The 16,346-nt window shown below is 36.1% G+C and overlaps 1 protein-coding gene across 1 annotated transcript; it reads right to left on the reverse strand.

Annotated features, from left to right (window-relative positions):
• Nucleotides 1-12,697: 12,697 nt before the first annotated feature.
• Nucleotides 12,698-16,346, reverse strand: LOC145601609 (thioredoxin-like protein AAED1, chloroplastic). Its single transcript, XM_081657656.1, has 7 exons — nt 15,982-16,346; nt 15,311-15,357; nt 15,096-15,210; nt 13,634-13,678; nt 13,490-13,549; nt 13,299-13,394; nt 12,698-13,161 (listed from the first exon to the last, which is right to left on the reverse strand). Exons 1-7 carry the CDS (start codon nt 16,300-16,302, stop codon nt 13,045-13,047), a joined length of 801 nt encoding a protein of 266 aa, XP_081513782.1. The 5' UTR covers nt 16,303-16,346; the 3' UTR covers nt 12,698-13,044.

Here is a 16,346-nt window from a genome sequence, read left to right on the forward strand (position 1 = left end):
TAAACCTTGTCAGCGCCGCCATGCGGCCAGTAAGCTTTTGTATATCTTTTATCGATTTGGGTTGTGGTAGGCCAAGTATAGCTTCTACTTTGTCGGGATTTGCATCTATCCCCCTTTCACTAACCATAAACCCCAAGAACTTCCCCGAACGAACCCCAAAGACGCACTTTTCCGGATTGAGCTTCATTCGGTATTGACGCAAAGTTTCAAATGTCTCCCTTAAATCTGCAACGTGATCCATGGCCAACCGGCTTTTTACGATGGAGTCATCAACGTATACTTCCACATTTCTCCCTTTCTGATTTGCGAAGACTTTGTCTACCAATTTCTGATATGTTGCCCCGGCGTTTCGTAACCCAAACGGCATTGCCTTGTAACAAAATACTCCGGCATCAGTGATAAACGCCGCTTTCGTTCTGTCTGGTGCATACAGGCTGACCTGATGGTATCCCGAGAAAGCGTCCATGAAACTGAGAAGAGCATGGCCGGAAGTGGAATCTACCAGCCTATCTATTCGGGGCAGTGGATAGCAATCCTTTGGGCAGGCTTTATTCAGGTCAGTAAAGTCTACGCACATCCTCCATTTTCCTGACGGCTTCCTCACCATGACGACATTTGCTAGCCATTCGGGGTATGTACAAGGCTCAATAAACCCTGCCGCTAGCAACTTGTTTACCTCTGCTTGTATTGCTTCTATCTTTTCTGTCGAGAAGTTTCGTTTTTTCTGCCTAACCGGTCTGGCCTTTCTATCCACATTCAGCTTGTGCACTATGACGTCTGGGTGAATCCCTGGCATTTCATCTGCCGAGAAAGCAAATACGTCGGCATTCTCCCGTAAAAGTTCTACCAGGTGACAGCGGGTATCAACATCCATGTCCGACCCTACTCGCACAGTCCTTCCCGATACCCCAGGTTGTAATTCAATTTCTACCGTCTCCCCTCCCGGCGAAGGGCGGGGAACTGCTGCCGGGCGTGTATCGAAATTCTCCATTGCTAAGTCGTGTGTAGATATAGCTCGCCCCCTTTTCTGCGTTTCCTGATTAACCTGGGGCTGTCGGTTGGGCTGCTTTAGAGCTGTTACATAGCACTCTCTGGCCATTGTCTGACCTCCCCTAACGCGCTCTGTCTTCCCCAAATTTGAAACGTATACCATTGTCAAATGATATGTCGAAACGACCCCTTGCACATCATGGATCAGGGGTCTACCGACAATGGCGTTGTATGCCGATGGCACATCAACTACTAAAAACTCCGTCATAACATCCCTGGCCGCCAAGCCCTCGCCAATCCGAACTTGCAATGCTATACTTCCTTCCGGCCTAACTGTAGAACCGTTGAAACCGATAACCGGATACGATACCGGGGTAAGGTACTTCCGGCCTATTCTCATTGCATCAAATGCTTCTGCGAACAGGATGTTAGCGAAGCTTCCTCCATCGACCAGCACGCGTTTGATGTTGGCTCCATTGACCGTCAGAATTAGAACCAACGGATCATCGTGAGGAAAAACCAAGCCCTTGGCGTCTGCCTCTGAAAAGGACACTGACGGCATGGACGCGGGCCTTGGGCGTTCGTCTATACCTAGTGCATTTACTGTGTGCCGCTGCTCAGACAAACTCTTTTTCGCCCCGCTAATCGATCCCCCATGCACCGGACCACCGGTAATAACCTCTATGGTGATTTTGTGATTGGGCACGCCATTCCCCTGACGGTATTCCCCGCTGTGGTTTCGCCGGTAGGTGTCATCTTGCATGGACGAGTCACCCTGTCTTCGATACTCATTTGGTCTGGGTTGCAGGGCTGGCTGCCGGCTTGACCCTGCTTGTGCCCGGTACTGAGACAGGTGGCCCTTTCGAATAAGGTCTTCTATGTTCTCCTTCAACCGAGTGCATTCCTCCGTATAATGGCCGATATCTCTATGGAACATGCAATACTTTTTTGTGTCCCGACCTTTGGTTATCATTGGTGCCGGTCGCGTCCATTCTTCTCGGTGTTGATTTATCGAATATATCGCAGCCCTAGGTGTGTTCAATTGCGTGTAACTGTTGTACCGGCCAAGACCTCTGGGTGGCCTGGCGGCTCTTGGTGGGCCTGATTGCTGCTGTAATCTGTTCGTTCCGCCAATGTAAGCGTGAGGCGCAACACCGTCGTTCTGCCTTCGAGAGGGTTCTGATGCCGCTATTTGGCTACTGGTTTTCAACAACTCCTCGCTTTTTATGTATTCATAGGCCTTGCCAAAGGCCACGCCTAAATTTGGAAACGACTTTCTCGCCATATATTTTTTGAAATCACTATCCCATAGACCATTCATTAAGGCCATTACAGCTATTTCTTGCTGTAATTTCGGTATCGTATTAGCCTCACTGTTGAATCTCCTTATGAAATCCCTAAGGGACTCGTCCCTTCTTTGCCTGACCGACATAAGCTCTCCAGAAGTTCTTTGCCTTGCGCTATTGCTAATGTATTGGCCGGTAAACAATTCAACCAAAGTATCGAAGCAATCTATAGATTCATTCTCTAAATTGGAAAACCAATCCGAGGCTGGGCCCGTGAGCGTTGTCGGAAACACCTTACACCACACCGCATCGGTGTCGGTATAAAGTAACATATGGCTTTCAAACGCTGCTACATATCGCCCGGGATCTCCTTTCCCATCAAAGGTACATGCCGGCATTTTTATCCTTTCCATTTGTTGATCCAGTACCTCCTGGGTGAAGGGTGATACTCTCGGCCTGACTATAGTCCTGGTTCCACGCCTTAGCGGCCCGCTATTGACCTCTTGCTGTCGGGACCCTGAATCTCCTATCGGCGTCCCATGAGTTGGTTGGCGGTCACTGGGGATAATTATTCCTCGATTTTGGGGCTGTGGCGGCGGTTGCTCGTCCGCCTGGTTGAACTGGCTTGCCAGATTCACAATCACAGGAACGGCCGGTGTATTATTTCGCCCCCTGTTGGCTGCAGCTTCAGCCTCCTTCCTTTTTCGGGACATCGCCTTCATTACCCTTGCCGTTACCTCTAACTCCTCTGGGGTAAATTCCTCCATGGGGTCCAATATTCGTGCGGGGCTCCGCTCTGGTGTTACCGGTGTGTTCACAGTATTCCTGTGAAGAAGATGAGTTTCATCCTCCACTTCAATCTCGGGTATTGCATTGACGGTCTTGTTTGCATTGACATTCAAAGTGCTGCTATCATACTGACGGTTTTCGGTTTCTGCTGTCGGTGTTATGCGTTCCTGATTTTCTTCCATGACTGGCGAAGGTTATTTGGACGATAGAAGTTATTACTATCCCCTCCTTCTAGCGCCAACTGTTCCGGGTTATTCCGGCACAGATAATCTTCGTGGGTTGGTAAAGGTTTACCGTCCAATTATGCACCTGCACAGTCAACACAGATAAGCTAACCCGGGGGTTATCCGGGAATAACCTCTCCGATGCTAAAGTCAGCAATCCGGTAAGAAGAAAGAATGAGGAAAGAGAAAGTGTTTTTGATGTGTAGAGAGAGAGAGAGAAAAGATCGTACCTTTGGACGAACATTTGCTTGGGTATATATAGAAAAATAACCAAGCTGGTGCCACCTATAACGATAGGTGGCAAACCGACCCCATAGGCAGCAGGTGCCTACGTGGTCTGAAGCAGCTCTCCACGTGGCCGTTTAGAAAGGCCGTTATGGACATTTGAGCTTTCTTACTAATGAGTTGTTTCTGTGTTATTATTGCATATTACCGGCTAAGTAGGTATTACTACCGGTATTATCCCGTACAACTAGTATACAAATATAGTTTAACAACAATTTCAGATCACATTATTGCAACTAATTCTGCTATCTAATCTATGCTTCCACTACATGCAAATTAAATAAAGAAAATTAGCGTTAAGTAACATATTATCCACGGTAAGATAAGACATCAATAACTTTATTAGTGGGGACTTTTAACTCAAAATCACTCATAAGTCAAAATCTAGGGCAATTATTTAATACTACCTCCGTTAACGGTTATTTGCAACATATACTATAAATGAATGCTAACTATTATGTGCAACAAATGTTTTTTTTTTCCTTTTTAGATAATCATTTCTCTCTATCTCTCTCCTCATCACATGCACCCAACTTTTTCTCTCTCCATTTTACTCTCACAAACAAATTTTACCTAAGAGTCCACAAACATCCTCTTTGTTGCAAATAATAGTTAACGGAGGAAGTAGTAGTAATGTTCATGTACATAGTACTAATAACTTAAAATTTTTTTGATATCTAGTGCTGGAATTTGCTTTAATTTTGGCATTAATGGTTGTCCGCAACTACTTCCAGACCGAAAAGGTGACAAGTAGGTCCCTTTTATGAATCAAAAAAGAATGAGGAAGACAGCATTTCCAGATTTTATTATATCGTCATTCTATCATTATAAAAGATGCAATTACGAGAGTAACAAATATCTAGGTCTTCTTCTTAGCTTCTCGCATTATTTTCACTTATTTTTAGTAAAAATTAGTTTAATACTCGTATAATAAACTAATTATTGAAAATAAAGCTTATTTAAGCTCAATTTAAAAGATATAAGAGTCAATTAAGTTCAACTAGTTAATTAAGATGAAAACACTAAATTTTAATTAAACGGCTGTCACTCAATTAACATAACAAATTCTTATAATAAACAAAAACTCTTACAAAACGAAACTTGTTTTGATCTATATCCACTTGATATTTGGTAGACTTGTTTGTTTGATTGATATAAAAAATATAAGATGGTAACTATTGGTAAGTTGTTACTATCATACATTCATACCACGTAGGCACGTACTAGTATTTATTACTCCGTACTATGAGTATACCATAAAAATCTCACGTATCCTCAATTCCTCAGGCCTCAGCTGAAACGTCTTTGGCAAACAGTGGAGTGTGGACCGTATATGCTAAGGTCTTTATATCTTGTAGGTTTAATTTTTTTTTTACTGTTTTAGGGTAAAATTTGCATAATGTACGTTTCAACTTGGAGAAAGAAGATAAAATTGGAGAACAATCCACTACTATGGCGTGCTATAATATGATCCAAGAGTCCTTTTTATTTTTGTTCTCTTTTCTTTATTAAAGAGTAAAATATCAGATGACTTTTAACATTATCTTGCCATGTGTTACAATACGGAGTAAGTGCCTAAGACATGTTTTTTTAGTAGCTCCTAAGATATGTTGGAAATGTCTTTTGTACAATTATTACTTAGGTGTGATTGTATATGAGTGTAAAAATGGTGTATTTTCCTTGTTAATTTTAGCATAGATGGAAAGTGTTACATACTTTTATTAGGGTAAGTAATTCTACTAATTTATCAATGTTGATCTCGATAGTAATTTGTGCACCACTCTAAATTGAGACTTTGTCCCCACCTTTTAGCTCAACAAAGAAAAGAAAATAGTTATGAAGATTCTATTACTAATTTCAATGAACTTGTCTTCAAGGGTGTAAAAGTTGAGTGGAACAATGATAATTAGTTTATTAAGTTTTAGATCACAAGCAATTTAAGCACTGGTTGTTTTATGTCAAGCTCAACTATGTTGGTCTAAGCCTTTTTAGATACTAATTGGAGAACGTGATGAACTTATTTAAAACTTTAAAATACTTCTTAAGAATCTAATTTTTGACGAGGTTATCTTTTGAACCAATAACGATAATATTCATTTATTAATCCATCTTTATAATGTTAATGTTCTACTTATCATATTAATACCATATCTTACCAATCATATGTTGTGACCATGTACAATGTTTGCCCTAATTTAAATATGCTAATCAATCATTGCTATATTGAGCTTGTTAAAAATGCCATTCATTTATCAATTTAACATCTCTTAGTTTCGTCAAAAAAACATTATCTCTTAGTCATATCTGCTTAAGGAACGATCTCGAAATCGTAATATATATAAGTTACATAAGTGATCATTAGTTTCGAATCGAGAGATTTAGTTAAACTATCACCCAAGTTACTAGATCAAAGTATGAATTTGCATGCAATTATGCATTAGGGAAGTGCATGGAGACAGATTTTCTCATAGCAATGATTTAGTTTGAAAAAGGAGACAAGAAATAGTTAAGAGAAGTAGAAATAATGAGCAAAAAAACTCTCATATAATTGCAATTGATGGGGGCCAAAAGTGATAGATTTTGGAGGAGACCACTTTTGATTGTGGTAATCATAAGCTACCACCAACACCATTACATTACGAGTACAACTTAGGTAAGTGCCCATATACTGTCTATCTACTTATTCTTTTTAATTTTTATTCTAATAAAGGGAGCCATTTTTATTTATTTTTGATTGATTGAAAAAGAAAAAGAAAAAGAAAAACTTTAATTCATGCACATTTTTAGTTGCCCACTCTCTTTCACTTTCGATCACCATCGTACCCCAACTTTTGTGGAGAGCTAACAGCAATTTGGAATTTCCATTCCCTCTTTTTTCCCCTATACTGTTTGTCGTCTTTTCCAAAATTTCTAGACAAACAAAATTAAATTATATGCATCACTACCAAATTGTTGTGTACCATTTTTTTAAAAAATTTATTTTATAAAACACCTAAAGATAGCTCGTAATAAGGGTAAAAAGATGTCATTTATCCGTTAGTCTATACTTAATACTTGTACAACATTCTAGTCTTTAATCTTTATGGTTAATGATATTATTAATAATTTAATAGTATGTAAAGCAAAATCTAGTATGTTTTATTAGAAAATGGAAAAAAGTTTTGTTTGAGTGTTATAGCCTGTTTTCTTCAGCTTAATTTCTATTCAGTTCAATTCCTAATTTATTTATCTCATAAACAGTTCAGTTCAATTCAGTTTAGTTCAATAAATCAGAACATGCCCTTAGTTGATACATACAAAATTTAGAGTAATTGTTAATGTTAGTTGATTATGTTGATTGATTTGACTATCTGATTGTTTAAACTGATTAGTTTAACTAGTTATGTAAAAATATTTGACAAACTAGTTTTTTGAATGCCAAACCTTTGATATACACACTCAAATACTCAATAAACTAAAAAATCTCCTAATTTTTTTAACTAAAAAATGTCAACAAAAGATAATTTCCACTTTGATGATGACATATTCATCAATGAAAGGTCTGTCTTTAATGGATGAAATAGGGTCAGCTCATATAGTCACACGTCTTTACATTAGTAGCAACACTGTGCCACTTCCTTCTCATAATTTTCTTATCCATTTTTGTATCCAAAATTTATTTAAATTTCTTTTTTTTAAAAAATGGAACATACATAATTCAACAAAAATGCAGAGATTGATGACCCCACGTCGTGAAATTAAATTGATCCTGCAAAGGTTGCTTAGCTTGCATTGCTTGAAAGTCAGACTTTCAAATCTAAACAGATAAAAATGCATTCAATCAAGCTTAAACAAATACGGTGTATATTACTACGGATGATGGAATAAAATTTCCACTATTCATTAAATGAACCCCTCTTTTTACAACATACTCCTTTATTATTAGTGTGGTGCCAACGTTGGAATTTATGTTACATGAAACTTCAGATTATGTACACCTATTTTTATCTCCTATGAGCAATTATTTGTTTCTAAGATGAACAAATTAGTTATTTGGAATAATGATCAACAATGTGGTCCACGTACATTATTTTATTAATGAGCTGAAATCATTTAAGCTTTATTTCATGTATCTCGTTTGAGTTTTTCTAATTTGACCTATACAGGGTTTAGAGATGAATAAAACTTTAGTGACAATCGTAAGATTTTGTAAAAATAATATAGAATGAACAAAATTACATGGAGAAATATTGGGGAACGAAAGGAATTAAAATGAGCGCATAACATGTTATAGGATACGAGGGAGTACTCCGCAGTATGAAAGTTAGAAGTGAAGAGTTGGAAAGCAGAAGATCCAAGACAAAATCTAAAGGAAGATATGGAGGGGGGGGGTGTCAAAATGAGAAAACACATTTGAGAAAAATTGAAGTCAAAAAACAAAACAAAAATAGAGAGTGAGAGCGACGTAAGAAACCCAGACATTTCAGACAACAGTCCAGGGGGTGCGTGCAGACATTCATACATGTAAGTTGGGCCGGGTGTTTGGGCCGGGTAATTGGGCCTGGGTTGGGCTGGTGTTTGGGCCGGGTAATTGGGCCTGGGTTGGGCTAGAAGCATGCAAAGCAGCTTTAATTGAAGCAAGCAGAAGAGAAGAAAGATGGATGTTTATAAAAATGACTGAAACGTCATCGTCTGAGGGTTGAAGGCAAAACGCGGGTCATGTCATATTCACATTTTAAAATTATAAATAATGTTAGATTCTTTCTCTCTCATATTGTGAGCAGATAAAATAAACCTCTGAGTCTGAGGTGTGTGTTGTGTTGTGTTCTGATCTGCTGCATTATTAGCTGCATTATCAATAGGGTGTACGTACTAGCTCACTTTGTTTACTTTGTTCGTTTCTTTTGCCTTATTAGCTGCCGTTGGAGAGACATTTTGCTCTATTTTTGTCCATTCTTTGTTTACGTCTACTGAGGGTTTATTCTGAACTAAACTGAACTGAATTGAGTTAAACTGTTTATAAAAGAAGAAAATTAGGAATTGAAATGAAGTGATTGGAGCGGAGCTGGGCTGAGCTGAACGGTAATTAAGCTTAAGAGAACAGGCCCTGAGTATATATACTTCCCCCATTTGATTTTTTTACTACAGGGGATGCATAGTATTTTAGATCACATGAAGAAAAATAAAATAAAATACAAAAGGGAGTGTCTTGTAATTATGAGAGATATAGAAAGAATTATCATTAGTTAAAAGGTACAGAGTAGTAGTTAGAATTATATTACTCTGTACTAAATGGAAAATGCGTTGGTAATAATAGGGCAAAAAAAAAAAAGAAAAAGGAAATACAACATATTGGTTTAACTCTATTTTAAAATGTAGTCTAGATTACATAACTTTTGAAGTCGTCCTAATAAAGTACTCTGTAAGCCAACTTTATTAATTACGCCTATTATTTTAGTGAGAATGGAGGAAATATTCATCGCAATCATTATGAAATGTACAAATAATACAAAGTACTCCGTAATAGAGTTAAACAACTATGAGTACAAAGTGCCGTGAAGATATAGAAACGGGGTTGAGTTAGAACTTTAAACATTAAAACAAAACAACAAAGAAAGAACAAAAAGTATGATCTACACAAATTTGGATTTAGTTGTAGGCAAAATGGTCAGACTAAAACAATAAATGGGGGGATCAGGCTAGATAGTAATAGGGTAGTAGGAATAGCATAGCTTATAGTAGTACTATATACTTGTTAGATTTTGTTATCACTAATTAAGAAACTGCTTCCCTTCAATTCTTATCTCTGTACAAAGCTTCCCCCCTTATATTTCTTTGTTTTTTCTAGCATGCTATACTGCATCTACTACTGCTCTATTGCTGAATGCTGATCTAATGTCAAATATAACACATGATCAATTTAATTTAATTTAATTAAAATGGAATGAATGTATCAATCTTCTCGTTATATGTGCCTAATTTAACCTTAGTACAGTACTTAGGGATTGAATCATGCATTGACTTGTAAACAAAATCATTTTAGGTTTGTGATTTTTATGCTTTCCTTCTATCTAATCCTAATACAGTATCAAAATTAGTGCTCCTGAAAATTAACACAATTAATCGTTGGCGATAACATTGACAAATTCACGCACAAAATTGTACTGTACGAACTAATTGATGATTAATTTATGATTTAGGCCATAAATCGTTGGAGATCACATACTTAAAACATCTTTCTAGCACATACGAAGTATGTTTAGATATATGTTCTTACGAGCATCAAGAATGGTGCAATTTTGTAGTAAGAGTTAGCACGACCGATCTTTAATAGAATTTTCTTATTGTTATCTTGTTAAAAACGGCTAAGGTTTATAAGTAGAGTGGCGTACCTCATAAAGGGAACAAAATTGCTTCCATGCTTCCTCTCTATCATCTTTTCATCCAAGTGATCGTATCATATAGGCATACAGCTAATTCGATAATGTAAATAGTATTAGCTAGCAAAATTAGTGTGACATAAGATAATGTAAATAGTATTAGCTAGCGAAATTAGAAAAAGCAAGAATAACAAAGTTGGATTCCTACATTCAATCAAGTTCAAAAACTAGTTTACATTTAACACATCAATCTTGAGTATTAATTCCACAATCTAAGTACTACTTGGAATTGCATATGAATCAAACTCACAAATGCTTAGACGTGGGATTGAATTCTGTACACATAGTCGAATCACCATACAATACACAATACTCTTGTAAGATACATCCATCTTGTCTTATCAACCATAATTTTACATACATTAATTTTCATTGATAAGGTACTTTAAATATAAGATTGTACGTTAATTACAATAATAGGACGATCACTCAATTCCAATTGAATAAAAAGTCTCATAATGTGACCCTAATTTCTCTTCTAAAAAGAAATTTACCCACCAACACTTTATCTACTAATCTAGTAATTTTCAAAAACGGTAGCAAATTCGTACCTATGTTTTCAATTTCTTACTCCTCGTTTAGACGGTAGATAAAAATAAACATGTAATTACAATGTACCCTTATAAGATGCAAGTTTACACATGAGCTAATGAGATATGCCAAATAAATCGAGTATACTCCATACATAATTTGCATATTATTTTTAAACATTCTGTTTCATTCTATTAGGATTCCAAACCAAAGGGGTCCACGATTCTCACAAACATTGACTGCTGGTCACAACCAAATTCTAACAAGTATCATAAAGTATATAATTATCACTAAACATAACTAATTGAAATAAAAGTTAGAGAGAATTGAAGCAAAGGAATTATTGATCCATCCAAAGCCAATAACAGAAACACCCATACTCCTAGGACCCTTTTATGTTCTGTTTTTCCTAAAAGAGCATAGAATGCAAACAAGGAAAATTCTAATATTGAGTAATAGAATGAGAAACATTAGTATAAAATTTATAATATAAAGTTTTGAATTATAAATTTATATCACATCTGCCAAAGTAGTTGGTTGGTGGGGTTGCTTTCGACAAGAACTACTCCAATTACTAGCAGTAGTAACAAATAAGTGCCTTTCATATATTCATTTCATGTCTATTTCCAATTTCTTTCCTTTCAGGAGAATTTTATTTTGCTAATTCCCCTCCATTTAAACTCTTTGTGCATCTTCACTCTCTTTCATACAAACAATTAGACAAGGAATACAACTAAGATGATATTTCTATTTATGGCATTTTTCTATTCACAAGACATTTTTTGACTTGTGAATTTCTTGAAAAGGACCCTCCTCCCTTTGTTATTATTGATTTTACTCTTTTCGCTTTATTTTTGATAATAGCAAAGCGTAAATATAATGATCTCTTAAGTCTTAACACAACCTAAGGGCATTTCTTGTTTTATGTCTCCGTGTTTTTAATTTTCTAATTGTTGGAAAACAGGAATTTTTTTATAGTACAGAGTAAGTTATTCCCATCGTTCAAGATTAGTAATGATATATAACTTGCAGGAAGTCACAAAAAAAAAAAAAAAAAACGACTTATGCAAGATTTAATCATGTGTGCTAGTGATTTATCATACTAAATTCTACTAAAAAGTAATGGTAATCAGGAAAAATAGAGCATGGTGACAACCTAATATGTGATAAAATGTAATGTAGTACAAAAAGGGTACATCAGTGGAAATTGTCAAAACAAGATTAAGAAAGGGCTCCTGTTAAGGGAACCCATTTTCCTTAATTCGTATAGTAGTGTTCTCGTGAGTCAAGAAAGTGTTGAAAAGAAATTTTTCATATAATCATCTAACTTCTTCCACCATGTTCTTAAAATGTTTACTTGGAAATTATAATGATAGTAAATTAATAATTTCTATTACTATTTAACCCTGTTTCAAAAATAGGAACTACGAAAATGGAATTCTTGTTGCATACTACTGTAAAAAACAAAGCAGCTCCTCAGATGAAGGAGCAATCTAATCACCTAATAATGAGATTGGCCATAATAGGAAAACCTTAAGGAAAATGCCTACTTTAATTACTAAATTTGATAACTTTTTTCTTTTCTTCAAAGAAGAGTTCTTGCATGGGCTGCCCACAGGTTAAGCTTTGTGTTTTACTTCCATTTTCGAAAGTTTGGGCCTATGTAAGCCCAATGACCTTAAATAATGATAATTTAGCAGCCCACTTAATTTTTTTTTTTTTTTAAAATACACACTCTACATCTCACTTGTTTTGTGAAAATGAGCAAACTAGTCTCACAACATGAGCCACATCCTCAGAAGTGAAACTTTGTTGTGGTGGATTTTGAGCCCAATGTGGATTTTTCAAGTACTGTACTAATCTTCGAAGTGAGACAACTAATCTCATATTACTCGGTATATCCTAGTGATTCTCCCTCTATTTCTTCGAAGTGAGACAACTAATCTCACCTCACAAGTGGGTTATTCTGAATAGTAAGCTATTGTGTACTTGAAAAATTCGTGTTCCTTGGTATAGAGCAAATGCCAGTTTTCAAGGACATTCAGAATTAAGTTTTCTTGAAAAACATAATGCTTAGAAATCTCAAAAAAATACTCCATACACTTTCAGATAGATGTTTCAGTTGAAGTATGTTGAGAGTTTAGATGTTTGAGGAACCATGCAGGCTGCAGTATTAAGATATTAAGGAACTTTTATTTAATTTACTTTCAATGTTTGGTATTGACTGACACTAGGGAGCCAGATGAACTGAACATATACACAATGAATTTATCGATTACTATGAACAAGTTGTTCCTAGTTCATATATACTAAAGAGTTATTTTACAGCAGTGTTCTACTCCTGCAATTACATGTGCTGCTAACTAAAATGCAGGAATTGTACTATGAAAGTAATCAAGGCGTACTTGTTTACCAGATACTGCAGCAAAAACAATTTGATCAGCGCCAGGAAGTAGATATGTTAGTTGCATCATTCACAAGCTTGTCCGCTGATTGCATGGAATAGAATCTACATAAGCTTTATGCAACTGGCACATTGCAAGCACTGAAGACATCGTCTAAGGGGGCATGATCTCCTGTTCCTTCATCTTTCCTAGCATACAACAGTTCCTTCCCTTTAAAGACAAACATTCCTCCCTGGAAGAAAGAAACAAGGGTCAGGTTATAGATTTTAGAGATGATCAATTATGGGCAAGACCGCAAGATTTCCTGAGGTTTGGCCTGGCCTATGATCATATCTTTAGTTATAATAAATGTATAAATATATAATCAACCTGCTGCAAAACACTACTCCTGTCGCTAGGTGTAGCTTGAATTGTATAATTCTCCGTAGCCTTTTTCAGGGATTCAAACCTTGAGAAAACCTTTTTCTGTCAGATTTAAAACCAAGGATGTGAATTATTGAGTGAAAACCTGAATAACTTAGGGGGAAACAATATCTCAGGAAAGAGGGTTGAAAAATTACACTGGCAGGATTGAAAAATGTCCGACCAAGACCATAATATAAACCCAATAAATCATATGCCTGTAATAACAAGCATATCAATGAGTGTCTGTATTGTGAGAAACTAGCATTATATTTCTGCAAATATTAGTTACTAGAATTTACCTTGCGTTCAGGATCAGCATAGAGGCACTCCATAGGAAACGGTAACTGGATATATAAAATTGTAGAGTATGAGTCAAAATGAAATAAGGCATTGAATGACCTAAACTGGAAGATCAGAAAGTTAAACATAAAAAGAGTAGAAAACTCTCCTAACTAAAACAAGAGCAGAAAATTGACCAGCATATTGCTAGAACACAGTGAAAGATTTTGAGCCTCTCTGAATGTTACAACTAGGAGAGTAGAAAGAATCTGGGGCAAGCTAAATACTTCGTATAAGATTTTCAGTGGCATAAAGTTGTAGAGAGATCTCTGAGGCACTAAGGCATGCGGAAAAGTCTAAATCACAGAATAGGATGGCTGTCAACAAAGTGAAAATTGAGAAGGAAATACAGAGCCTAACGTGGGCAAGGAGGAAGTGAGCTGACAGTTTGTTAGAAAGACGCTCCCAATATAATAGAGGGATAACAACTGGTTTGATACCTAATTGAATTTGGATGATTACCATAGGCAGCTACCTAATCCCCAATCTATCTGACTGAAGGGACTTGCATTGTTGCATACTCCCTCCGTCCCTTAATTAAAAGCCTCTTTTTCTTTATTATGTGAGTAATAAATGTTAGAAAGAGGCTTTGTATTAAGGAACGGAGGGAATACTATTTTAGCATACAAGGACATGTGAAAAATGATCTTCAAAATAACACATCAGAAACCCTATTGTTCGGTTTTACTACAAAGAGTACAAACGAAGTAAGGAAGCATATGACTAATTACATACTCGTATTTATGCTACTTATCACACAGGACAAAATCATTCGACGAACTACAAAATTCATAAAATATGCAGATCACTAGATAAAGACTTTGGGAATTTGCCCTGAAGTTCACAGAAAATCCAGAGTGCCAGTCTGCCAGAAATGAGAAAATTGCTAACAATCATAGAAACCAATGCCTAGCAAGATGATGCATTCGCTGACTCAATATTAGAAACCACATTAACAATTCACTGGCTCCAAAATAATTATGTGGAAATAATAGCCAAATTATTGAGCATCGCCTAGGACCTAAGTATGCAAGAGTTTTGGGGAAAGTGTAACATGATCAGCAGGAAGGTACATTTGCAAGCAGAGTGACTAGAGTTTGTTTACTTCCATATTGCGGCTGAGATGCAGTTGTATATATAGGTCAATATTCTTTCAAGGCCTATTTATGCTTCTAAGACATACAATAAGAATCGTGATTATAATAGTCTTCATTCTTTAACAAATATCCTCACTACCAAAGTCTATCCACATTTGCCACTGTAGAAAAACCCAGGCAGTTATAATTTCTTAAAGTGGCTTCACACATGTCACTTCATGAACTCATAAACATGTTTCTTATTTAGTTTGCAAATAATCAAGTTAAATTTCGAGTCTTCAGCTAGACTCTAAACCTAGCAGATACAGCAAGCAAAAAGAGGTACCCGTTCTCCAAGCAAGCGGGCTTTTTCAGGTTCCCCAACACCAACAGCAATGAGTTTCACACCAGCAGCATCAAATCTCGGCATTGCTTTTTTCAAATCTGATGCAAACTCCCAGCTTCACAGAACATTGGAAAACTTAAATCAGTAGATTGAAAATTAAAAAGAAACACCCCACTACTTAATAGTTAATACAGTAGATTGAGGCACAGTTTTACCAGCAAACACATCCAAAGTGCCTCAGCAGTGCAACAACTGCCACTCCCTGGATAAACCCACACACAAACTTATCAACACGAGTATAATTATAATATAATAATTATCATAATGTGAAAATGCATGTGTTTTAGGTCCCATATACTTAGTATTGCAATTCATAAGTTGCTTCAAAATGAAACTACATTTGTGTTTGGCTTCATAGAAAATCAACTACATTGATATCATAATAATGTGATCCCTAAACTACTCCTCTTACATCATTCCTCTAACCTCCATAAAATGATTAAAATCATTCACTTTTTCTACGATTTGGGTTGCACTAATAATTTTTTGACATAAAACATTAAAGTCTAGATTTTTCCTCCCTTTGTTCTGTTTTACACATTATTTTATTTAATTTCAAAGTATGAAACTTGATTACTATCAGTATTATACAAATACAACCCTCTCACACAAGAATTACTAAAACTAACACAATCATTGGGTGCAATTCGCCAATTCATACATACTAATCATAATAACAACAATCAATTTCCAAAATTTTAAACACCAATACATCATAATTCAATAATCATAATAATTCATTCATTCTTGATCAAAAATTAATTAACCCACAAAAGAAATTGATAAAAAAAATAACAAAGGGTATTGAGGAAAGAGATGAATCAACCTCATTCTGATCCCAAAGATCCTTGAAGATGACAGGTTCACCAGTAGCCTTGAAAATGGTGACATCACCCAAAACATCCGCAATATTATCAGAAATTGCAGCATCAGAAGCAGTAGAAACAGAAGCTTTGGAAACGAGTCGTGAACTCGGACTGGTTAAAACTCGCGATGAAAGAGAAGAGACAGAAACAGAGGAAAGTGAAGTGGGTAAACGCGATGAAATTGAAAAGGGGATTTCCCGAATTTGATGAAATGCAGAAATAGGTTGAAGATTAAGATATCGATTTGCTGCAATTCCTGCTGTTGCTGATAATACCCCCATTTTTTTTCTTTTTTTGTTCTCTTTAGAACATGAAATTTATTAAT

Source organism: Chenopodium album, chromosome 21 (assembly GCF_948465745.1).
Source record: "Chenopodium album chromosome 21, dcCheAlbu1.1, whole genome shotgun sequence".
Lineage (NCBI taxonomy): Eukaryota > Viridiplantae > Streptophyta > Magnoliopsida > Caryophyllales > Amaranthaceae > Chenopodium > Chenopodium album.